This window comes from Chenopodium album, chromosome 5 (genome assembly GCF_948465745.1).
Source record: "Chenopodium album chromosome 5, dcCheAlbu1.1, whole genome shotgun sequence".
NCBI classification, from domain to species: domain Eukaryota; kingdom Viridiplantae; phylum Streptophyta; class Magnoliopsida; order Caryophyllales; family Amaranthaceae; genus Chenopodium; species Chenopodium album.
Window position 1 is genome coordinate 8,669,794 of NC_137838.1, and position 24,910 is coordinate 8,694,703.

The 24,910-nt window shown below is 33.0% G+C and overlaps 3 protein-coding genes and 1 pseudogene across 5 annotated transcripts; 1 reads left to right on the forward strand and 3 right to left on the reverse strand.

Annotated features, from left to right (window-relative positions):
* Positions 1–7: 7 nt before the first annotated feature.
* LOC145631794 (nucleolar GTP-binding protein 1 pseudogene) lies at positions 8–2,770 on the reverse strand (annotated as a pseudogene). The gene is made up of 2 exons (XR_014112425.1): positions 2,738–2,770; positions 8–2,164 (listed from the first exon to the last, which is right to left on the reverse strand). The product of XR_014112425.1 is annotated as a nucleolar GTP-binding protein 1 pseudogene (transcript).
* On the forward strand, positions 1,445–8,198 carry LOC145631795 (proteasome subunit alpha type-5-like). Of its 2 annotated transcripts, none has more exons than XM_081683972.1 (10): positions 1,445–1,455; positions 4,565–4,603; positions 4,735–4,816; positions 4,970–5,050; positions 5,558–5,671; positions 5,781–5,882; positions 6,171–6,229; positions 6,374–6,476; positions 7,637–7,702; positions 7,788–8,198. In XM_081683972.1, exons 2-10 carry the CDS (start codon positions 4,590–4,592, stop codon positions 7,878–7,880), a joined length of 714 nt encoding a protein of 237 aa, XP_081540098.1. In that variant the 5' UTR covers positions 1,445–1,455; positions 4,565–4,589; the 3' UTR covers positions 7,881–8,198. The 2 variants fall into 2 exon arrangements, with proteins under 2 accessions (XP_081540098.1, XP_081540097.1); XM_081683971.1 differs by lacking the exon at positions 1,445–1,455 and adding an exon at positions 2,981–3,102 and having other exon boundaries at positions 4,567–4,603.
* A 4,021-nt stretch (positions 8,199–12,219) lies between these two features.
* On the reverse strand, positions 12,220–12,973 carry LOC145630323 (NEDD8-specific protease 1-like). Its single transcript, XM_081682574.1, has one exon. The coding sequence runs from the start codon at positions 12,971–12,973 to the stop codon at positions 12,296–12,298; it is 678 nt and encodes a 225-aa protein (XP_081538700.1). The 3' UTR covers positions 12,220–12,295.
* A 3,953-nt stretch (positions 12,974–16,926) lies between these two features.
* LOC145631797 (putative glycerol-3-phosphate transporter 1) lies at positions 16,927–20,128 on the reverse strand. The gene is made up of 3 exons (XM_081683973.1): positions 19,919–20,128; positions 18,037–19,167; positions 16,927–17,930 (listed from the first exon to the last, which is right to left on the reverse strand). Exons 2-3 carry the CDS (start codon positions 19,079–19,081, stop codon positions 17,380–17,382), a joined length of 1,596 nt encoding a protein of 531 aa, XP_081540099.1. The 5' UTR covers positions 19,082–19,167; positions 19,919–20,128; the 3' UTR covers positions 16,927–17,379.
* Between the last annotated feature and the right edge of the window lie 4,782 nt (positions 20,129–24,910).

Below are 24,910 nucleotides of genomic sequence, written 5' to 3' on the forward strand. Positions count from 1 at the left end.
AAAAGAGTTGATTAAAAAAGGGTATAATTAAACAGTTGGAAAAATTGTCTTACATATTGAAAATAAACAAAAATAATCAAGCACAAATAACAGAAATCCAATTATTAACCAACAAAATTTGGAATGACTCGGTAAAGGTCTAAAGGACCAGAAAAGACCTAACGTCGATCAGTTTTACCAATGGAGCGCTTCCCAGAGAAAAGATGTTTAGGTTTGAGGTTAGGAATGACTCTATCTCCTTCTCCCTTACGAGCATCTTTGTTCCTTTTGTTGACAGATTTCTTGGCAAGTTTAATAGCTTTCCCCTTCTGGAGCGAGTCCTTGAATCCTTCTCCTTGTACAAGTTCACCAAGTGGTGGTCGTGATCTGGACCTAGACCTGGATTGAGATGCAGAACGCAGTTTCTTGTTGGATTGCTCAGTATCCACACCCATAGCATCACCTTCTCCCATATCTGATGACCTCTGCCTCTTTCGACCCCTTGACTTGCTACGAGCTCTGTCAATTGCTGCAGAAGGGTCGATTCCCAGTTTTGTTAATTGCCTTCCCATTCTCTTGGTTGTAAACTTCCTATCCTTATCAAACTTCCTCGGCACAATAGGTCTGCTCCCAGCAGTGCTCTTTTTCAATCTGTGTTCTCCAATGAGCAAGCCTTTCTTTTTCCTGATTGCGGCCAGTGCCTCTTTCTCTTCTGCTGTCAACTCTTCACCATCCATCTCAAAGTCTTCCTCAGACTCATCTGCTTCTCTCTCCAACTCTTCAAGCCTATGCAAGATATCAGGATCAATAAAGTCATAAACATTGTGCCCATCAAGAAATTCTGGCATAATGTCTTCTTTCCATTCATCATCTGCCAAGATATAATGCTTCTTCAAGCTAGCAGGGTAAACACCAGCACCACCATTCTCAACCTCTAACTGCCTTTCAGTTATTCTTTGTTCTTTCTCTGCATTTTCTGCTGCTTCCTTGGCCTTGGCTTCAAGAACCCCAAGAGGTATGCAAGTTGGTCTTTCCTTCTGGTCTCGGGCCTTTGGAACAGCCACATGGAAACGGTTCAAGCAGTCATTTATTTTCTTAGACTTCATCTTCAGTTCAACCCTCTGATCCAACAGCCTGTCACAAGCCGCATTCTTCACTGCAGTAACCCCTTCTTCGGTCAGAGTACTCATGGATAGAAGAACTCCCTCTTCTCCCTGACCTACCACCGTTTTCAGAGCCTCAGCTTTCATTTCCATGACCAACTTCTTGTCTTCCTCGGGAATATTATCAAATGACAGCAAATCGGTCTTGTTGCACACTATGATCAAAGGCTTATTCATGAAAAGAGACTTGATACTGTGAAAGAGTGCAGCTTGCTGGGCAATAGAATATCCACATGATCCAGAAATGTCCAAAAAGAAGAGGACTGCAGCTCGGAGATGCGCAAGAGCAGTGATACTGCACATCTCAATAATATTTCTATCTTCAAATGGTCGGTCCAGAATCCCAGGGGTATCAATCACTTGATACCTCAAATACTTGTAATCTGTATGACCCACAAAGAGTGACTTAGTTGTAAATGCATAAGGCTGGAAATCTACATCAGCCTTAGTAATCTTATTCATGAACGAACTCTTCCCCACATTGGGGTAACCACAAATTAAAATAGTTCTTGTGTTAGGGTCATAGAAGGCAACCTTGCCATGTGCTGCCTAACTCGTTCAAGATAAGCCAAACTATGGCTGATTCTTTTCATCACAGTGCACATTCGACCAAGAGCAGCAACTTTCAGACACTTACATCTGTACAACGAATCACCATAATTCAACAGCTTAACATAATCCTTAGTAATCTTCGAAATCAGATTCCTAGCAGTATTCACTTGCCCAAGGGCAAGCTTGTAATGATCCTTGTTGTAAAGAACATGGAGAAGATCCCCGTAAAAAGGGTGGATATCGTCGAGCCTAGGGAACTCATCAATAATAGCAGACAACTTTTCCTGAAAATTCTGTTGTGTGTATTTTACTTTCCTCTTGTAAAAATCCCTAAGACGAGAGATTGAATAGCCTTTGTGGACAACCGTTGGGGTTTGTCGTTGCGTTCTCGATAGAACAATGTCTATCATTTCTTTCCCATTTGGAACCACAGTTATTTTCTTTAGATTATACTGCACCATTGCTACAACCTTCAGAAATTTATAATCATATAAATTATTTATAATCATATAAATTATGTATGTAAATTCATGAATTTTCATTATAAAATAGAAAAAAAAATCAAATCATACATAAAAATCGACAATTCCATTGTTACAACCTTTTAATCAACCCTAAACAGAAATCTATAATCATAAAACTATGCATGTAAATTCATGAATTTGTCACTATAAAGTAGAAAAACAATCAAATCATACATGAGAATCGATAATTCCATTGTTACAACCTTCTAATCAACCCTGAACAGAAATTTGTAATCATATAAATTATATACGTAAATTCATGAATTTTTGTCACTATAAAGTGAAAAAAAAAAAACAAATCATACATGAAAATCGAAAAATCGTACATATTGAAACAAACAACGCGATCACAAGTACACTACAAATCAAAAGCTACGAAATTCAATTACTACGCAATTACACCATGAGAATTGTACAAAAATAAGGGAAATTTAGAATGGAATAGTTCAATACTAATTACATGAACGATAAACCCTAGATTGTGAAATTGATATTCGATGCTTTAAAAAAAAAAATTACCTCAGAAAACTCGGAAGGTGCTTCAATGGAGAATTACGGTTGAATGGAGGAGATGATGAGTAAATAATTTGTCACAGGGTTTTGTGTGTTTTAGGATGTACGGCTAGGATGTGGGGTAGACTGAAGGAGGGAGATGGACGGCTAGGATGTGTTGTGAGTTTGATGTAAAAAAATTGTAAATTAAGGGTAATAGGGTCATTTCAACTGATAAATAAAGGGAGTAGTAAAATACGAGTAAAAATAAAACAAAATGTTTTGATTTTCATTTTTAAGAGTGAAGCACAAGAAAGCGGCAAATCAGTGTTCATCAATCTTTCTACTCTCCCTATCTCTCTCGATTTCATCGCTTGCATCTCAATATTAAGGTAAGTTTGATTTTTTTTGAGTGTATATCAACTTTTAATTTCCTAAGATTTTCGAATTTCTAATTAAAATGTAATGTTTCAATTTGTCGATTGTTTTTGTTCCATATATTTCATATATTTAATCCTGCAATTCGATGCTTTTAATTGATTGAATAATTTTTTAGGTTTAATTGCATAAAAATGTGTTTTAATTTTGCTTGCTAAGTTCGACTATCCCCAAAATTAGGGCTTTTGCTTAGTGTTCTATTGATTTTTATTTTTTTGGTTCTGGGGTTGTTTGAATCTGAACACAAATTTAACTATTTTTAATCCAAAATTAGGGTTTAATGTGTGTGCAAAATCTGGTTTTGAAGTGACTATTATGTAAAATATAGCCTCCTGAGTCATTATAACAGCTGGAGTTGAAAAGGGTCAAAGAAAAATACCCAGCTTACAGTTTCGAGCTTAAGCCTTTCGAATGTAGGGTTCAATTAGCTTATATTGTGATACAGATGGTTGAGGACTTGAGGAAGGAGGGGTTAGATTTTTGGTATTTGTTTAGTGTTATATATGAGCTACCAAGAGCACTTACTATTTTGTAGATTCTTTAACACAAACTTTTAAATAAAACGGATGTTCAGTAAATTACTCAACATCTGTTATAAAGTGACAATAAAATATGCAAAAGTTACACTAAAACGCATAAAAGTTACCTTGATATATATGAGTTATTTATGCTTTATTGATAAATTTGACAAAAGTGACACTAAATTTGATAAAAGTGACACTAAATCTGACAAAAGTGTACCCGATGTACAGTAAATTACTGAAAACCGGGTGTATACAAAAGTTTTCCATTCTTTAATTGGATGGAAGAATGTTATTATCATCGCGATTTGGCAATGTTGCATGTTTTGGTACTATTGTTAGTTGGCATTTTTAAAGGATGGTATAGGTTTATATGGATTTCATGATAACTTTACGCTGTGGTGGGCTATTTGTGGAGAGTATTATTCGTCAAGAGGGGGTGATGAAAAAGTTAATTGGGGATTATTTTGCGTCAGATTTGTTTGTTTAGTTGATAGTATGTTCTGATAGATTTGAGTAGTTATAAATTGGTCTTTGATGGTTGGTGCTTTGACTTGAAAAAAGGATGATGAAAGATTTTTTGAGGACGAGTTTGGGAGTAGTAGAGCTTGTCAATATGTATGGCATTGCCAAACTTAATTGGAATTTGGGTGTTAATTATACGTATTGCATAATTGAATACAACTTCTATGCCCCAACTGTACTGTTTGATCATATTAGATGTTTAATTAGATTAAAGTCAAAACATTTCGCAACTTTGAATACAAATATTGACATTGAATGGAATATGGATTAATAGCTAACTATTGATATTGAATGGAATTTTATATTAAGGTTGTTATATTTGCAAAAAATTTTGAACGTTTGCACTGATCCCCACTTTCGTCTTGGGTTCAGATAGTTGATTTCACCTAATCAAGATGTTTCTCACCAGGTAAAATCAATCTCTGTCTACAAATCTATTTTTGGACCAATTGGATGGCTAGAAATTACAACTATATGCCTTCAACAATTTCTATGATAAGACTTATGCTGACACTTTTCTGTTGCATGCTTTGAATTAAGGACTGAGTATGACAGAGGAGTCAATACATTCTCACCAGAAGGTCGGTTGTTTCAGGTTGAGTATGCTATTGAGGCTATCAAGGTATACTGTTCATTTTTACAGCTTTCGTGCTATGTGTGATATTTTATTTTACTTATTTTGTGTGTGTGTGTGTTGGAGTGGGGTGGGGTGGGGGGTGATTATAGAAGATTTTTATAGCTAACTTGGAAACTCCATTGTCTTGCCAAAATGCAGCTGGGTTCTACTGCGATTGGGATAAAGACCAAGGAAGGTGTTGTGCTTGTTGTGGAAAAACGTATCACATCTCCATTGCTGGTATCTATTCCTTCTGAAATTAGCACCTCTTCCTTTTCTAGCTGTCTGAATTTATACAAAAAATGGTCAACTCTTTTATTTATTTATTTATTTATTTATTTATTTTGTCACTTGATAGCTAGTCCCTTGCACTGCGTTAATAATTTCTGATAGACATTTGGTCAAATGTTATTCTAATGTGTGAATTTCATTGGTGAAAACATTTTGAGGCTGGCCTTGCCTTCTGATTCTGGTAGCTAGTTGAGCAACCTTATCTTATGGTCCCATTAATTTTTGTCCTGTTTCAAAGTTTACAAGGAAACTGCATTTGTTCTTATGATTTCAGCATCACATGTAGAGTAAAGAATCACAACTCGACCCTCCTGAAAACTGTTCTTGGCTCATGAAAAAGCAAAGTGTATGCTGATGCTAAATTTCATCAATCGTTTGAGGCAGAATCACCTAGTGTAGTTGTTTTGCATGGTACTCAAATGAATACCTCAAATCTTTGTTTCTTCTTTCCCTTAGGAGCCTAGCAGTGTAGAAAAAATCATGGAAATTGACGACCATATAGGATGTGCCATGAGTGGATTGATTGCTGATGCTCGCACACTTGTTGAGCATGCACGAGTGGAGACCCAGGTACTTTTGAAGCTTTGTTACTATAATTTGGCTTTGCATATTAGTGTTGCATGGGGTGACTGATTTCTTTATTTTTGGTTGTTCTTGGTGTCAACTCAATATGCAACAGAATCATAGGTTCTCTTACGGTGAACCAATGACTGTTGAGTCAACTACACAGGCTTTATGTGATTTAGCTCTTCGTTTTGGGGAAGGAGACGAAGAGTCGATGGTAAGTCATTTGGTTGGAATTCCCAATTGCTATTCATTACTCTTGTTTATTGTTTTTAAAGGAGACTCTATTTTCTGTAAGTAAAATACAGTGGTAGGATCTAGTTCAAAACATGCAAAACTCTACATTTACATGAAACCTATGTTTTTCATTCTGTATAGTGCAGATAGCTCCCACCCTCTCGTAGTGGTTTGATTTTTCAAGTTTTCATGTCAAGAGTTGAGTTTTCAACTACCTAAATATTTAATGGTCACTCATCTGTTTTTAATGGATTGTGTGTTTGTGCAGTCTCGTCCTTTTGGTGTATCTCTCCTCATTGCAGGTCATGATGAAAATGGACCAAGCTTGTAAGTCAAAATTTGTTGAAATTTAATGAGCTCCAACCTTTTCCTAAATGCCAGTTTTATAGAACTTCACTTTGCCTATAGTTCTGGTGGCTTTAGGGGGTTGTCTATCTGGATCTTAAACATACTGCTCATCTCTGTATGTAGGTATCACACAGATCCTTCTGGTACATTCTGGCAATGCAGTGCAAAGGCTATTGGTTCTGGTTCTGAAGGTGCTGATAGTTCCTTGCAGGAGCAATATCGAAAGGTATATTTTACTGTTTATATGTATGCAATTATTTTGATCCTTTGTCTGTCAGAATTGAATATTCACAAAACATGATATACATTTCCAAATTCGTTGAAGAGAAAAATGTGACTATAATTATGAAGAATTTTGAAGTTACAAGAAGGCATCAATCTGTAAATCTGTAAGATCACTAAAAAAGCCTGAACAAAAGTATAGAAAACGAGAGAATCTTGTAAGTAATGATCAGAAATTCAGAAGAATTCTTGTTTGAAATTCTCTCCTTTCTTTCAGTTCACGGATCCACCAGAAAGCCATGTCTCTGTAAAACCTTCCAATCCTTTTCCCTGTCAGGATTGACCTATGAGAATTATCAAGGATTGAGCTGGGAGTCACTTTGTTTCCATTGACTTTTGGGAACTTTATGTCACCAAAGGTTGGCTGATTGGGAAGTTATATAGCAAGGAAGGGAATTAAAGCAGCAAAGAGTCGAAGACTTGTAGAGTGTAGAAAAAGCTCTTCTTGCCTAAATGCTTCTTCTCACTATGAGCTTCTACTTAACTACAGGAAAAAAAATAAGGGGCTTTGAATCACTCTTATGTCAAAGGGTATGTGATTCCTAAGGGATCTCCTAAGCTACTTCTCCTTTAATGTGTGATCAGAAGTCCTTTTTGAAGAACTAATGATTCCTCCTTCCTGGGTTGTCATACTAGGTCTTGAGTGGCATCAAAAGGAGCAAGGCAAACCACCCCTTTCTACGCTATTCCATATTCAGTGCATCTAGTTTGGAATAATTAATCTTCTGTAGCCACAAAACCCTTATAAAAGCTAGGAAAGCATTACTCGAAGGAACTTCCTCTGTTTTATCTTTCCACAACATAATTAGGTAACTGCAAATGCTCCATAATAGAAAATTAATAAGCAAATTGAACTATTGGTTGCAGCTTTTATGGTAAAATAGGCTAAAGGAAATGGAAAAGTACGGGCAGATTTTTGTAAATTATATAGAAATATATACTCAGTAAGCTGAGGACTTCCACTCTTAACGCCCTGATACCCAGAGAATGAGAAAACGATGTCTTGTTTTTAAATAACTTTGGTCACATTAGTGTTAATGATTTTGATTATTCTTTATGTCTCAATCTTACATAGCATAAACATGCCTCTGCTTCCCATTGCAGGATTTAACTTTCGAAGAAGCTGAGACTATAGCGCTTTCCATTTTGAAGCAGGTTATGGAGGAAAAGGTAGTGCTATTTTCCTGATCTATGTTTTGTTTGAGTTGTGGCAAGTGCATATATTTAGTGTTCCAATTTTTTTTTTTCTTGTTAGGTGACTCCAAACAATGTCGACATTGCAAAGGTCTCCCCAACCTACCACTTGTATTCTCCATCTGAAGTGGAGGCTGTCATCGGTCGCCTTTAAGTTGTACTCTGCCAGAGGCTGCTGTGCCTGTCTTCAGTCCTGATTTCACTCTTGATGCTTTGGTTCTCTCTGGTTAATGAATACTGCCAGAAACCATTTTGGGTTGTTATTTGAATGTACCTAATCAGTTTGAGGTTCAAAGCTGTTCTTGCACTGTAGTGTACTGTTTTGCCGAGTGCCCAAGATTAAGACTAATATAGCTGGTAATTTGCTCTTATCGTAGGTGATAATTGTTGGATGAAAATCTTAAATGGCAACAATGAAACTTGTTAACAACGAAAAATTATAGAGAAATTAAGAATCTCATATGATGAACTATCTAATGACCTAAAGTCATATTTTTTTTTTTACTCAAGATTTTTGGCTCATTCATCATAAAACTATGTTTTTGATCCATAGACTAGGAAACGGCTAAATTCACACTCTACTCCTATCTCAACCGCACGTACTCCATATCAAACTTTAAGCCCAATATTGTTGTTCATAGTTACAGAGTATTATCTTTTACTCTAGTAGTAAACTAATGCACCGATGTTGAATAATTATAATAAAAATATAAGGAGTAATAATTATACAAAAAATAAATAAATCGTTTGACCAAGTATAAAAACGCATGAAATATATTAAAACACTGCAAACATATAATAAAAAATATTTATATGTAATAGTTATTCATGGCATGTTCACATTTACTGAGCTGAGTTGAACTGAACTGAACTGATTGGAGCTGAACTGAACTGAATTTGAGCTGAAATGAATATTTTATGAGAGGGAAATTAGGAGCTGAACTGAACTGAACTGATTGAAGCTGAGCTGAACTGAACTGAACTGAAATTAAGTAAATATGAACAAAGTCATAGTGCAAGTTGATAGTTTAGGAAGTTTACTTTAGAATTATATAAAATAAAAGTCATAATCTAGATGCAAAGCAATAATTTATTTGTAGAAAGTAATTTTGGCGGGAAATTTTTTTTATAATATATTGCTCAGTGTCCGCTTAGATTCGCTTTTAGTAATATGTAATTGATTTTCAATCACTACGTTTAGTATTTCTATATCTAGTACATAAAACAAATACTACGTATGAAGTAAATACTTAGTAAAAAGTATCGTGTTTTCTACGTGGATGACTACATCATGTAGTTGTTTGATACATACCAAAACGTTGAGCGGGTAATCCTTGACTGAGTTACTCTTAACCGATCAAGTAACATCCGGATGAGTTAACCCAGACCGACCGAATAACCCTAGAATAAGTAACCTCCGTACAATAAAACTTTATGAAAACTTTCTATTCATATAACAAAAAAAAAAGACCTTTCTAGAGAAATAGGGGGAAACTTGAGGAAGAGTCCACCCAGAAAATCACCTCGAATTATTTCGAGGGAAGAAGAAGAATAACAAAGAACGAAGGTGAAATAATGGGAATAGTGAAGAGCTGCTTCTCATTCATGGTGGGCACTGTTTGCGGCGTTTATATCGCCCAGAATTACAAAGTTCCTGATGTTCAAAAGCTCGCTTCAACCGCCTTGTTCATGGGTCGTCTCATCGAGCAAAATTATCGCAAACCCAAGAAATCTGACGAAGATTAATCAATTTTTTCTGGGATCATTCAATTCTAACAGGTTTTACTTTTTCATATTAGGGTTCAATATGATTTTTAATTTTTTTTCAATGTGGTTTTGTGGGTAGTTGTAATAGTATAAGCAATTCTTGGTGATTTAGCTGGATTTTTTGAGGTGGGGTATACTTAGATTTTTGTGGGAAGTGTCAAATATTAAATATTATTCGAGTAATGTAAATTTTGATACTGATAATTTAAATTGAAGAAAATTTTGTTCTTGACAAGTTTTTGAATTTATAGGTTTCCTTTTATTGATGAAATTGTTGATGATGTTATGAATGAATTATGATATTGTATGAGATTATTGGTTAGGTTTGTGAATGTTGTGATTGTACACCAATTGCATAGAACTACAGAGTTCATGTTGTAGGGATTTGATATTTTTTTTTTTTTAAAAAAAAAAAAAAATCATAGAACTTGGGCTGGTATAAGTCTGAGGCTATAGTTTGTGTTTAATTATACTGTCTGGTTTTGTTCGTATTGTTTTGAAGTCACTATATATTGATGTTTGAAGTTTTTCAGTTGGTTTTCTAATGTGCAATTGAATTAGGAACAATGAAACTTTCTTATTTTGCTGCTGTTGTTAGGCAATGTAGAATGCATATAGATGCAAACATCGGCGCAATACCAATGTCTGTTTTTAGAGGGCACTTTGGTATTTGGTTTTAGAGTGCAGTATGCACTGCATAGTAAGGGCAAGTTGTGGGAATGTGGGATGTATCCTTAAGTTTCTTTTGAATCATTAGAATGACTTATAGCGGAAGCTTAGATGGTGGATCATATTGTCGAACTTGATTTGTTATTAGATAGAAATCTATCAGTAAGATTCAGCAGCTTGAACTCCCTTCTCTCTTTTCTACCAGCCTTCTGCCCTTCTTCACTCTCATGAGAGACTGTATCTTCCTTGAAGTTGCAAAAGGCTTTGAAGGCATTCCCGTCTTCTTAATCAGGGCTAAATATTACTTCTGAAACTTGTTCTTAAGGTTTTTGGAGCTACATGGATACAAATCCTGCGTTTTTGCCTTTGAATTTTCTCTAGTTTATTGGCTTCTTGTATGTCATGTTATGATGCCAATAATGAGTGGTAGAGTGGTGCGGAAATTGCAGGTGCCTTCTTTGTTACTATCCTTAGAATCTGCTTGCTAGGTATACTGTCTTGTCATTGTAGGATTGATTGATCAGAACTCTTTTTTTATCCGTAAATTGCCTTAGTTAAAGCAACTCAGCTATGAACAGCTTTGACAGGTCTTCAGCTTCCTGTATTACATAAGTTATGCTCAATTTCACCTTGAACATGGAATGCCTAATTGGTTTTCGCTTATGGTTGAGATAGGTTTAATCCATGGTTTGGATGATGTATACAATTACAGCTTGCTCACCCATGAACATGTCCTGCTGAGTGCTGACTCTGAGCCTGACAAACTATGTCAGGTTTCACGGTTTATGGCTTGAATTTAAATATTTCAGAGTAGTAAGCCCTAATTAAAAGATTAATATGTATGCTGCCTATCCGGTTCAAGTTGAATGTACAAGCAAGTTTATTGTGAATCATTGGGAGGAGTTATTGGATGTTTTTATAGTGCATTCTAACGACGGGCCTGTTCGCTTCTCTCTTAAAATATTCATTTCCTTCTCTCATAAAATATTCATTTCACTTCAGCTCAGCTCAGTTAAGTAAATGTGAACAGGCCCTACTACTGAATCATAACTTTTCGTCAAACAGATTAAGCAAGTATAAGGCCTGGAACTTTCCTATACTTGATATTCACCTTGTGAGCTATTCTAGCTACCTTTATAGTTGCTCCAGGCTTTTTATGAAACCCACCCCTTTTTAAGCAGTGATTAGTTTCACGATTACCTTCTTTGCCTTTCTTGCTTTTACTTTGGCGTTCCCGCCTGTGAGCATTGTGTATCTGAAACATCTTTGCATGACTCATTCTTTTCCTCTTATTGGAAGTTGAGTTGTCATAAGCTGCAGATTCCTGCTCATAACCTGTAGTATCATAGGATTTCATTTCGACCTGGTTTGTCAACTGTCTAATGAAAAGTTTCTCCAAAAAAAAAAAATTGTCTAATGAAATAATTGGAACTGTTACTAGTTAGCTGATTATGGATTGCTTTGGTAAATGTAGTGCATGAAAAATCTCATATGTCATCCTGCATTATATAGGATCTGACCAGTGTTGCCTCGAATATGCTGTGGCTGATTGGCTTTTACTTATGATTGAGATATAAATTGTATAATTTGTATTATTGGATTATTTTTTTTTTTTATTTTTTTTTTTGAATGGACACTGTATTTTTGGATGGTGAGTCCTATATACCTGTAGATGTTAAGCATTTAGCCTCTTTTTCGCTGTTAACTCTTTTTCGCTGTGTAATCACTTCACTATGTCACTCTTCTGTTCATGGAGTTTCTGGGTCTTCAGAAACAATTTCTTCGGTCCAATCCAAGTTTAGCTGGATTTTCATTGTAGTTTGTAGTGTTAGCCTACAATCTTGGGAAACCCTACTAGGAAACAGTGCACAGAAGTTGTAATTAACTTTCTATTTACAGAATTACATACTCTGTAGAAATTAATAAATGTTCGGATTTCTAGCCTAGCCTTAAGTTTGTCTACATAATAACTATTTCATCAAGTTGTAAATGATGTTTCCCTCGAAAAAAGTAAAAAGTTGTAACTGATGTAAAAGTCAGTACTCGGCCAACTGCTGTATGTTATCAAGCACCTCGCTTCGCATATTCACCTCCACAGAATCATCAACTTGCTTCTGTATTGCTGAAATCATGTCACCCCTTTTGATTTGAGCGCCACCTACAGATTTCTCTGGCAATGACTAACACATATAGACCGCAATCATATCCATTTGATTGCTGATGGGTCTCACATTCCATATACTTGGGTAAAAGTGCAGGTCCGGTAGCAGCAACTGATTCAGATTTCGCGTCTTCAACAGGTTTGGATACTCCAGACTGCACGCATTTCTTCTTATTATTCTTCTGTTTCTTTAATGAAGGTGATGAGATTTGCGCCCTTGAAACTTCACTTCCACCCGGCCCCATGTATTCCTTGACGGCATCATACAGCTTCATGGCATGAAAGCTATTCAATTCCTGCATGCTGTCATAATGCATAAACAAATTCTTCATCCTGTCATACACCAGGGTGCTCCAATGACTCCCACCAGATTCATCGTTGTCATTAACAGGGAAAAGAACCAGTCTCTTGCTTGACAGATTAGAGGAATTCGCGAAATCTTCAACAAATTTATCATCCTCGCAGTCTGCTAGACAGACAGATACACTCGGTTTGACAAACAGGATATCATCAGTTTTGCTAGATGAGCAAAGGTAACTGAAGTAGAATGCAATGATTTGGTCATTGAGGAAACACGGTTCTTGTAATGTGTCAAGATCTGAATCTCGCAACACAATATCATTGTACTTCAACACTACTTTGTCTTCCATGTCTGGTTTTCACAATGCAACGGATTATAGTAAAGATTAATCCCTGGATCAAAGGATTGTGAAACGCGAAAGCAAGACGAGGAAAGGGTTTTTTTTTTTTTTTTTTTGGTTAGAACAGAATTATTATATGGAAACTTCTATCTATTGTTGGATTTATTGCGAGTTTGCAACAAATTGTACTAGTCCAATATTAACATTAAAGTCCCAAAACACTTATAAACATTTAGGGCGTTTGGTTAGTGTATTTCTTTTGGATTGAAAACGGATTCGATTAAATCGAACCCGTTACCGTGTGTTTGGTTTGAAGGCTCGGTAACAATTATCATTACATTTACGCTTAGGGTAACAAATATGTTTACCCTCCTCTTAACAAATGTCATTTATTTCCATGGTAAAACCAAACAAATGAAAAGGTAATAGGCCTAATAACTAAATGATTTCTTTTTCCCATCATATTTGTTTCCTTTGCACTCCATTTCCATTTTCCAAACCAACACCCCCCCCCCCCCCACTTTTTAACATAATCGCTTATATTTTGATGTCTCTTATGCTCTTGATAAATCTCTTTTATATGCTATATTGATCCTTTTGTATTTAGATTAACTTACGACAAAAAAAATTACATTAAAAAAAAAGTAGATTTTTATTTATAAAAAGTAAATTAAAGAAATCAAATATTTTTCCTTCTCACAAAATTATTTTAGTAATCAATGATAAACCTATAGGCTACGTGTAGGGCATGTTCTCTTCAGCTCAGTCAGTTCAGTTTAGTTCTGTTCAGTTCCTAATTCTCTCATAAACAATTCATTTCAGCTCTATTCAGTTCAGTTTAGTTCAGTTCAATTCAGCTCCAATCAATTCAGTTCAACTCAGTTTAGTAAATCAGGATAGGCCCGTAGTCTAATCGTCTCTTCTTACAAGATTTTTTGTAGTAATTTTTATATTTTTTTTAGGAACTTCTAACACTTAATTATGTGACAATTTTGTTTCCTAATTTTTTTGTCAAAATTGTGTGACAAACATCATAGGTACAATAATCGCTACTTCATTATCATTATGTGTAATCAAGGTGACGAGGTTAGTATCACTATATATTACTATTATCACAGTAGGGTTATTTATATAAAATATGTGTAAATCTTAAATTAGTGGTTAAAAGATTGATTGCTATGATTAGTAATCTAAATTGTGGTTCTCTGTCAAAAAACATAAATCTAAATTGTGGTTCACATAAAAGATGACCTCAATTAATTTAAAATAAAGTAAAGCCTAACTCGCATGATGGCACTAATCTAGACTTTGGAGAATGACTCAAATAATCAATTCCCCAATTTCAAGTGGTCACTTTATTTTAACCACTATTATTGCTTCATATTTAACCATATGTATTGCTTGTTTAACTTTTGCTTGTTTGGAATAGACCATTTTGATGGGCCATTTTTTATTAAATGAAAATGGGATGCGGAATATCGTTGCATCATCAGTAAAGTGGCAATATCTGACAACAATTTTGAAGTAATAATAAATCGTTCATATAAGTCTCATCACACATAGTGAGGGATAGCTCAAGTGATTAGTGTTTTCCTCTCGGTTTCAAACTGTTTTATGTGACAGGCTTGTATTGCACCATTTACGTAAGTATACAAATTACGACAATTTCATCTTATACAAATCATTAAATTCTAATTAAGTTAAACTTGTGGCTCATAATTCACAACCTTCATCTACATAGTTACCTACATCCACCTAAATCCCTTGTTCCTAGTGAACACATACCTTTTATAATAGGTGCTAGAGAACAAGGTGTTTAGTATATTCATACAAGCACTAGTTTTTTAAGACTTGCGTATTCAAAATGCATAAGCAAGAGTCAGTCATTCGTCAATCCAAATTTCCAATAATATTCAAGAATTGTAGACTTTATAGTATGATTTAGAATCATTATTAGTGACTAAAGACTATCTTAATCTCTATAATTTACAATTATAGCAAATTTGTCAACATTTTTGTCAACCACATACTAAAAATCAACACCCACTTCATATATAATCAAGATATTTTATTTTTTTGTACATACCAATGATTCTTTTTTTTTTTTTTTTTTTTTACGACGTCCAAATTTATTGGATATGTATAAAGGCTTAAAAGTCTATAAGAATCATTGAACTTAATTTCACTAGATAAATATAACTTTTCTAAACAATTTGAGAATATTCAAAGGTTGATTCCTAACATTTATCATCATGTCCAAGCTTAAATCTTTGTTTTCATACACATTACAAGATAGTAATCACATTTAATTAATTGAAGTTGTTTAGAAAACAAGCAACTATTCTCGATCTTGTATTGCACTAAGCTGGAGTTCCAATCACTATAATGAGCCACTAATTACACATTTTCATATACTTGAAAAACACCACAAGCAAAAGCAACAAGGCTTACAACTTACAAGAGCTGTCTAATTAGGGGCAAAGGAGATTCGGAAGGCCAGTTGAGGACCATATTGATTAGGACGATCATTTATATCAAAATCAACAATACGTATAAATGATACCAAACAAGCCCTTAGACAACACGTATATTCGCAACTAATGTGAATCTTGCCACAGTTACAGTTATTAAAAAATTGTACATATATATGCAATTATGCATAGATTGTCAATAATACATCATCATATCCCCCCTTTGAAGGTTCTTGGCGTCACATCCAAATCAATTTCTAATACGTTGAATAATTGCATGATATCACAATTACTTTTCATATATAGTGGTCCCCTCCTCTCAATTCCAGAAACAAAACTTTAATTACCTAAAAAATACTAATTAAACTAGTTAATTACTTTGTCCATTTCATAATGACAGCATTTGATAGCTACTAAAGCCTACTAAGCATGATTAGTACTCCCTAAATAAAATTAATTTGGGACATGTTCAACAGTAATTAAGCGGCCTTATCTACAAGTTGTAGCCAATAAATATAGTAGAAGGTTTAATTATAGCTCATAGTTTTGACACGGTTTAATATTAAATTAAAGTAATCATACAAGTAAAATAATAAAAACTATAGGTAAAAATTAAATGCATGCTAGCTTAGTGTAAGTGTAATATGAGTATATAAACCTTGTACTTTAGTGTGAATATAATTAGCAATATGGTACTTGTTATGTTGGGTGATGAAGACAAGGAGGAAATTTCCTTGCATACCTAAAATGATTTCAAGATTTCAATTTACATGTGACAATTCTAGAAGAGGAAATTTCCTTGCCTATATGATTTCAACCATTATTAATTTTAAGTTTCAATTGATTTATTATGGAGGATTTTAAGCCTATCTTTTTATCGAATTGATGTACATGTAGATCCATTTTGGAGTTGAATGCTTATCCCACTATAAAATATCAATTTCCCAATATAAAGATTGAGGGGGGGCTGTAGAGGAGTGTTATTTCTACCGACTTTCTTTTCTTTTTTTAATAAAACTCTACAAAATAGCTAGTTTAGTTGATAAAATTGGAAAATAATTGTACGTGTGGTATCAAATATTTGAAAGTCGTGTTTTAGTTCAATAAAGACTGATAGTGTGTATGGAACTATAATATGCAATGCAACGTTCAACCGATCAAGAAACCTTTTGTTGCACAAATACAAAGTGTAAGGAATTAGTAGGTAATCCAAGATTGACATATATTTTTGAGACATAACCACACTTGTCCTTGGAGAAAAATGAATTTTGCCTACAATACAAAAGTCATTGTAGAGTAACATGAATTCCTACTCTCTCGACCCAAAACAATATTTTTTTTTATAGTAGTATGTAATAATTAGTTTTCTTTGTTTCATAAATAATACTCCGTCGGTCATTTTCTATAATACGAGTATGTAAAATACAAGTATAAACAAGCTTCAACTTTAAACATTCTCAGCTCACAATGGTATACAGAATAAAAAGAATGGAGTAAAAACTTCGTGCCTCATAAATAAACGATTTTTTTGAATGCCGATTTTTTAGTACAAAACATACAAAAACAAAACTTTGTACAAATGTGATAAATATAATTTACAACATGAAGCTTTTCCCTCCATAATTCAAAATATAATTTATGGAAAGGAAAATAAAATTTCACAATCTTTTTCTTAGTTTCTGATATCCCAAATAAGGGATTTCTGATCCTTGAACTTGGTACTTGGTAGTAATATCCCCTGTAAAAGCCCTCTAATACAGAATGTACAGATGAATGTATGTGATCCTTTGCTCCAACTCTAGTTAGACGTCGAGGGTCTTTGCCATCTCTTCGTTTCTTCCTACGAGCTGAGGATATATATGAGCCTAAGTTCATGAACACTCTAACAATAATCACACAATTAACAAAAAAAATTATCCTGTTTTACGGGATTTTTGTTTATTTTCATACAAGAACATCTGCTCTTGACCCTCTAGGAGATCTGTATCCATCAATTTTTGCACGTATTTCATCGATCACAAGTTTAGTGAGTAGTAGTCCTGCTATTAAAGCTGCTGTCATCAACATTGTGAAAACTGCATCCCAGCTTATGGCTGAGAAGTAACCTGTAAGCAAAGGTCCAATAGCAGCACCAATTGAGCCTGTACCATCTATAATCGCGGTGACAGTAGCAAGTGCCCTTGAGTTACCCTTGAGTGATTTATGTGTTCCGAGATCAGCTGAAACTGCAGTTGTGATTAAAGCATACGGTCCATTGACAAACATTCCGGCAATGAACATGAGGCCAATATTCATATACACATTGATGAATCCATAGCTTCTGTACATGTACAGAGCCGGGATGGTAAAATATGTAAAGGAAGCCGCTGTTATAGCCCTGGCATCAAGTTTATCAGATACAAAACCAGCTAAAATTCCACCAACCACACCTCCTAAATCGAAGAAGGTTGACAGGTTTCCTGCTGTCTCACTAGATAGGTATTCTCCTCCAATTTCTGCAATGTACATAAAATTTTGTTATGGTTCAGAACTCGCAGTATTATATAATGTATTATGCAGACAAGAAAACTGGCTATTCAACTCAATCAAAGAAGTAAGTACCTGTATAACTGATGTAAAAGGGAAGCCAATACAGGAAAGTATAAGCAACCAATTTCGCGAAGAACAGGCAAAGAGCATAATTGGCTACTCCAGGAATCTTCCATGCTTCAATGAATCCAACAGCCTTTTCCTCCTCGAGTGTTTCATGTTCAGCAATTGCTTCCAAGGGCATAAAGGGTTCGGCCAAGAAACCTTTCTTAGGAGAATCCGTTTCTTCATCACCCATATGCATCCCAACGGATAAGGGACTAACAGGCAACATGAAAAAAACAACCAAGCCAAAGAACCCAATCATAAGACCAGGAACAAACATTGACCATCCCCACCCATACTTCAATAAGGCAGACGCGACCAAAGAACCAGTGATGTTGCCAACTGAAGTATGCGCGTTCCAAATGCCCATGATCAAACCCCTGCCACCCTTTCCAAACCAATTTCCAACAATTGCAACAACTGAAGGCCAACCAGTGGATTGGAACACACCAGCAAGCATTTGAACAATCAAATAGTAGTAAAAATTATGAATGTTAAACCAATATCCCATTCCAAATAATGCTGTAAAAAATCCAGTTCCAATCATCCCAATAGTTAAAAACACTCTCAAATTCATTCTATCTCCAAGGTGCCCTGAGAAGAACATTCCTCCAGCATAGACTGCAAGAAAAGCCACATCAAGGTAACCGAGCATAGCCGTGCCATCACTCCCATTAAATGGCTCCCATCCACCATTGTTTGCACCCAATAATGTTACATTTCCATTAGATAAGTTTAGGTAATTTTTCTGCCATGGGTAGGATTTTAAGTCTAATGAAGGCGATGTTGGTGTTTGAGGATCAAGGGCACTCTTCACTATACTCGAGGTTTTTCGGGTTACATGGTATGTTGCATATGATAAAAATGTTACAATCAATACAAGTCCTTGGTAGGTATGGTATGAAAGTGATCTTTTCTTGATATCTTCGATAACTCGAATCACATAAGGTCTTTCATCTTTGATTTCTAGGCTATGATATAGTTCATGAATTGAACCTATTGATGAACTCATGAGTAATGATCAAATATGAGGAAAAGGCCAAAGTCTTTGTATTTGGGAAGATATCTTCTTACACAGGTAACAACAAACCAAGCAAGCTGTAAAACAAGAGACATAAAACCATGTTTTAGTGCACAATTACAATTTAATTAATTTATTATAAGCCAATTATAATTCTATATTCCTAAACAAACTTGTATCTTTCATTTTTTGTTTTAATCAAATATTATTAATTTCCTAGTTTAAATTAATCAAAGTGTTAAATTCTAGCCACATAATCTGATCAAGGAAATACTGATATGTATTTGATTTAACATTAACTTTAACTATTCATTACTATTCAAAAATTGAAGATTTTTTATCAAGCCAAAACGTTATTTAGGTAACTTTTGAGGTGAAACATCCAAAATATCAGTCACCAATCAAAGCAAAAAATTTTTATTTTCAGTCTTATTAATTGTAACAGTAATTTCCTCTGTTTCATGAATTATGAACTAACAGTCTAACCCAACATTTCATTTTTCTTTCTATTTTTTCATCTCAATTAGCAATTTTCTTAATAAAAATCAGAATTTCATCCCCCACTTCTATGATTTTAATTTTTATTTCTACATAATTGATAAAATAATTCTGGGAAAAATAAATTAAATTAAACATTCAAAACAAAACCCAGAATTCTCTGATCAATTCCACGATTACCCATTATCTAATTTCATCCCCAAAACAAGAAAAACACAAACTTTTAACATTCAACGTAATTATAACTCCAGAAAAAAAATCAATAAATCATAATTAAAAAAAAATCCTTGAAGATTAAGGTAATATAATGAGTAAATTAAGCAAAATTACCTTAGAATGAGCTGATATATAGTGGATTGATAACTTGCCTTGAACTTTGGGATTATCAAGAAAATAATTTGGCAATTTATAAAATTTTCTCTCTCTTCTACCGAAGAATGAGTTTGGATATTGCAGCTTACTTCTTTTTACGAACAAGAAGAAGAAGTTCGTTTGAAGCGAGGCCGTTTTCTGAGCTAGACGTGGGCTACTTATAAAATGAATGTTATTTTTTTTAATATTGTTTTTATTTTTTCTTTGATAATTAAGAAATATTATTATATTGAATAAAAAAATGTTTATATAGTTCTTCAAAAAAAAAAAGAAAAAAAAAAAAAAAAAAAAACTAGTATTTATATAGGGCTTGGAATATTTCTGCAACTCAGAAACGTTTTGTTCTATTAAGTGGAGAATTGGGGAAGTTATTTTAAGTTATTTTTACTTCATTTGTTTTGACTTTTACGTTATTTCTTATTTTGGAGGGTTGTTAAATATGTCATATACTTTTATTGTGGAGTATATACGTAATACTCCGTGTTTTTCATATATTATCGTTTCAACTAATACAAGCAATTCATCATAACAAGTACGGTATTGAATTAGAACATTATAGTAGTGGCTAAGATTTGTTGTAGTGAGATCATCAATTTGATCAGACTTCTAAAAACCATATAAATCGAGAAGGCTTCATCTTGTAAAAATCGATTTTGAATAATTTTTAGGAAATGAAAAATAAATTAGTATTTAAAAAAGTTAGAAGAAATTTAATTATTTTCGTGAAATATTAATTAATTGCTTTTTTTTGGTGAAAATATTAATTAATTGCTGGTATTGAATTTAACAATACTAATCTATGTGAAAGGTTTAGGCTAAACTTTATCAAATAAATAGTTGACATCTATATTCCATAAGAAATACTTTGTCAATCACTCTAATAATTATATGTAGACTTCCTTGCTTAAGCTTATAAAGAACAAATACATTTAATTGCATGAGAAAGTGACCTTTACAAATCAAAGAAATGTAATTCCCTAGCTCTTAAAATTATTACAAATTTCGATTTTTATGGTTGCTTATGCTAAACTCTGATTAGTAATTTAAATAATTGTTAGCATAAATGTTTGAACTTATGACTTTATGTTCATTAACTTTAACTTCAACCATTACTCCAATAACATGTCATATACTCACATGTCTACAACGTTTTGTTAAAAAGAGTTAATCATATTCATAAACTTGAAGATTTAATGTTTAATTTTATACATGTATATTTATCAACAATCTATAATAACAAAAATTAATCTCATTTCTTTAATTTGCTCATACATAAAACCTATAGCTATTTAATTTATACTTGTATTTTATCACATAATTTTTATTATTAAAGTTCGTTTTCAATATGTATATAACGACTCCGGACATTGTCCGCCAAAAACTTTTAGAGTAGTTGATATCTTAAACACGTACTACAATATTCATTGAATCATATAATACTTCCTCCGTTCTTTTTTGCTTGACCCGCTTTGACTTTTACACTATTCACCAACCCACCTTTAACCGTCTTTTGTGAATTATAGGTAAAGAAAAACATATTCATGTAGGAACTTGTTAGAATCGTCTACATAAGTACTATCACAATATATAACTTTTATAATTTTTACTTATAGAGTATTAAAATTATTAATGGTTAAACTTGTGCATTGACAAGCGTGATAAAAGAAACAAGTCAAGTTAAAAAAAAAAAAAAAAAAAAAAAAAAAAAAGGAGAGATCCTTCTATGCAAGTATGTTTATCTGTTTGTGTCAAAAAAAAGTACTAGTATGTTTATCTGAGGTGACAAAGAATGTCCGTCAAAAGATATGGCCCCGCCCAATCAAAGGGTGAATTGGAATATGCTTTTGTATTGGTCCGCATCTATTTTATAACAACGAATATGCTTTTTATATCCCAATTTTCCACCTATTTTCTTGGTTTATTTTGCTTCATCAATCTAAATTTTAACTTTTATTTTTTGGGATGAGGTATATAAACTTCTATTGGATTGCTCTTTTTTTTTTTAAGACCTTATAAGAAACTAATCTTTAACACATTAAACTCATTTTGATCTTTTTTTTCTATCTATTCTTAGATGAGGACTTGATCTCTAGTCTTGTCATTGAAAACGAGAGTGTTATCGGCTAACCCCACTTATATACTTTCGTATAGTCTCACTACCTCACATTATATTTATCCAATAATCCTTACATACACGTCAAGATAATAAGGTATTATGATGTAATCTTTTCATACATTAGCTTGGTTGTGAATGATTTTTTTTATATTGCAGGTGTTTAGTTTTTCCACTTTTTTTTATTCAAGTTAGGTATGAAAATCATTCAATATGGACATGGTTTGAACTCAAAAAATCCTAAATGGAGTAATATAATTTTTAAAAACCCTTAGGTTTCTTCTACTAACTTGCTTCTAAGTGTTCAAAATTTGACAAGTATGTTTTGATCGATTCTAAAAAAATAAGGGTTATTTAATATTCGTTTTTCAAATCAAAAATAAATGTACAGGAAAAACAAATTTTATAATCTAATATCATTTCTGTAATTAAGCTTGGACATATAAGTGAAATACAAGTGAATATATAAATTACTCTATCAATTTTAAACATGTGGTGAAGTCATGAAGTCACCATTAGACTTGAGTTACTTAGGGCTTGTTCTCATACGTTTATTTTCAGGTCAAATCAGTTCACTTCAGCTCCTAATTTCATGATCCTCTTATAAAATATTCATTTCATTTCATTTCAGTTCACCTGAGTTCAGTCAATGAGAACATGCCCTTATTTAACAACGCGGTGGACACGATAAAAAATTGTCTAATGTAGTAGAAGTTGGTCTAAAATATATTTATTTTGATCATTTCAGAAGAGTATATTAATCATATTTCGATTAAATATTATGCTACACATCTAGGCGCTACTATATAAATTACTCCATAAAAGTTTTAGTAATATAATTTATTCTTTGGTCTGAATGAGCTTTTGCTTGAACTCGTGGCCAAAATGCTCGTTCAAAGATGCCCATGATGAAAGCTCATAAAACCAATGCAAATTCTAAAATTAAACTAATAGTCATACAGTATAAAAAAAGCCCTAGTTGTGTGACATTGATAATAAATACTGGCTTAATAATTTTAACAATACATAGGCATATTCGGAAATTAGACTAATTTCATATAAAACAAGAAGACTAAATTACGTACGTGGTTATGAAAATGATGCATTTGATAGAGAAAGGTTAATTATATTTATATATGCATGAAATAGTAGCTATGAAAAGAAGTGCGTGCAAGAATGCATGGATGTGTTATTAATTTATCCAATTTTTGGAGGCCAAGAAATAATGCATGGCCTGTAATTGTCGATTGTCACCCCTAAATTTCCTACCTAAATTCTAGCCAAAGAATTGTTCCCTATTACTTCAGCTAAGTGGTGAACATTATCGAAGGGGTTGACACTTGACTCCTTTTATGAAAAAAAACAAAAGATAAAAAAAATACAAAATTATCTATTCCCTAGTAATTACTAGTATTAAGTATTAAGTATTAATTAAAGACATACTTGTAAAATTTAAAGCAATACATAATCAAACTTAAAAGTTAAATGATGAATGTGATATAATATCCAAAATTAAAGAAATTGTCAATTTTGTTATTGTTTCACCTGAGTTTAACTTACATATACTACGAGCCTGTTCACATTTACTGAGCTGAATTGATCTGAACTGAACTGATTGGAGCTGAGCTGATGAACTGAACTGAACTGAACTGAATTGAGCTGAAATGAATATTTTATGAAAGAGGAAAATTAGGAGCTGAACTGAACTGAAATTAAGTAAATGTGAACAGACCCTATCTCTATTCCCTTGTGTATGTGAGTATGTCCCATTTGAAAAATTATATTTCAAGAGAAATTATCTTTTGATTATAATAAGCATTTAAAACATATACAAGTAAGTGATTTATATATATATATATATATATATATATATATATATATATATATATATATATATATATATATATATATATATATATATATATATTTGTTTGGAGGCCAAGTATAGTTTCATATTATTAATTTTCATTATACATTTAAGTTATTGTTATTCAAAGATGTACATTATTGAAATTATATGCAATACCTCAACATCAAGTAGTAAACCGTCAATAATTTAGAGTTATAGATATTTCTTCATAAAAGCACTAATTAATGATTGATTAAAAATATATTTAAAGATATTAATTAGTTTAGTGTTTTTAAATTTTTGTAGGTATATTAGGTCCCACAATTAAGGACTTTTTTTTACAAGATATCAACATAATTAGGCCCCGTGGAGGACAAATTATTTATGGCTTAGAAAACAAATCATGCAAAGGATTGTATTCATTAAAGACTTTTATGATAACAATAATGATAATTAATTAATTACAATATGGGACTTAGAGATAAATGATCTTCATCTCAATAAAGGGAGCGTGCCACCCCACCTTAAGGGATAATTTCTCTAAAAAATACGGAGTAGATAATTTCCAAGTCATGCTCGATTTTTTAGCTTATTGATGATTGAAAAAAAAACACAATAGTTAATTATAGTCTTAAAAAAATTATAATAAGAAATAAAAATAATGAATTTCCTAGGCAAATTAATATATGCTTCTACCAAAAAAATAAAAATAAAAATTAGGAGGGAAAATTCTCGACAAATTAAAATAAACTCCAATTTGGATAGAGTAATAGATTCTCCTACCTACAACCGTTGTAATTTTTTTGTTTTTACATGTGCATACAAAGTGTAAACCTAATTTTTTTTCAAAAAAATATTTTGTTACAAACATTATTCACCGCAATTTTAATATAAATTCCACCACTAGATATAACTATTAACTAGCTAGCAAGAAAGTAATTTGATGGTGACCTATATATATTTCATTTAAGATGTGAAGTTAAATAAT

Bases quoted from the DNA above. Each gene is read 5' to 3' on its own strand.
- LOC145631795 (XM_081683972.1), top strand. The intron at 4,817-4,969 runs GTATACTGTTCA...GCCAAAATGCAG, and splicing joins ATGCTATTGAGGCTATCAAG to CTGGGTTCTACTGCGATTGG. The intron at 6,477-7,636 runs GTATATTTTACT...TTCCCATTGCAG, and splicing joins TGCAGGAGCAATATCGAAAG to GATTTAACTTTCGAAGAAGC.
- LOC145630323 (XM_081682574.1), bottom strand. From the start codon at position 12,973: ATGGAAGACAAAGTAGTGTTGAAGTACAATGATATTGTGTTGCGAGAT.
- LOC145631797 (XM_081683973.1), bottom strand. From the start codon at position 19,081: ATGAGTTCATCAATAGGTTCAATTCATGAACTATATCATAGCCTAGAA. The intron at 17,931-18,036 runs GTACTTACTTCT...TGTACATTGCAG, and splicing joins CTTTTACATCAGTTATACAG to AAATTGGAGGAGAATACCTA.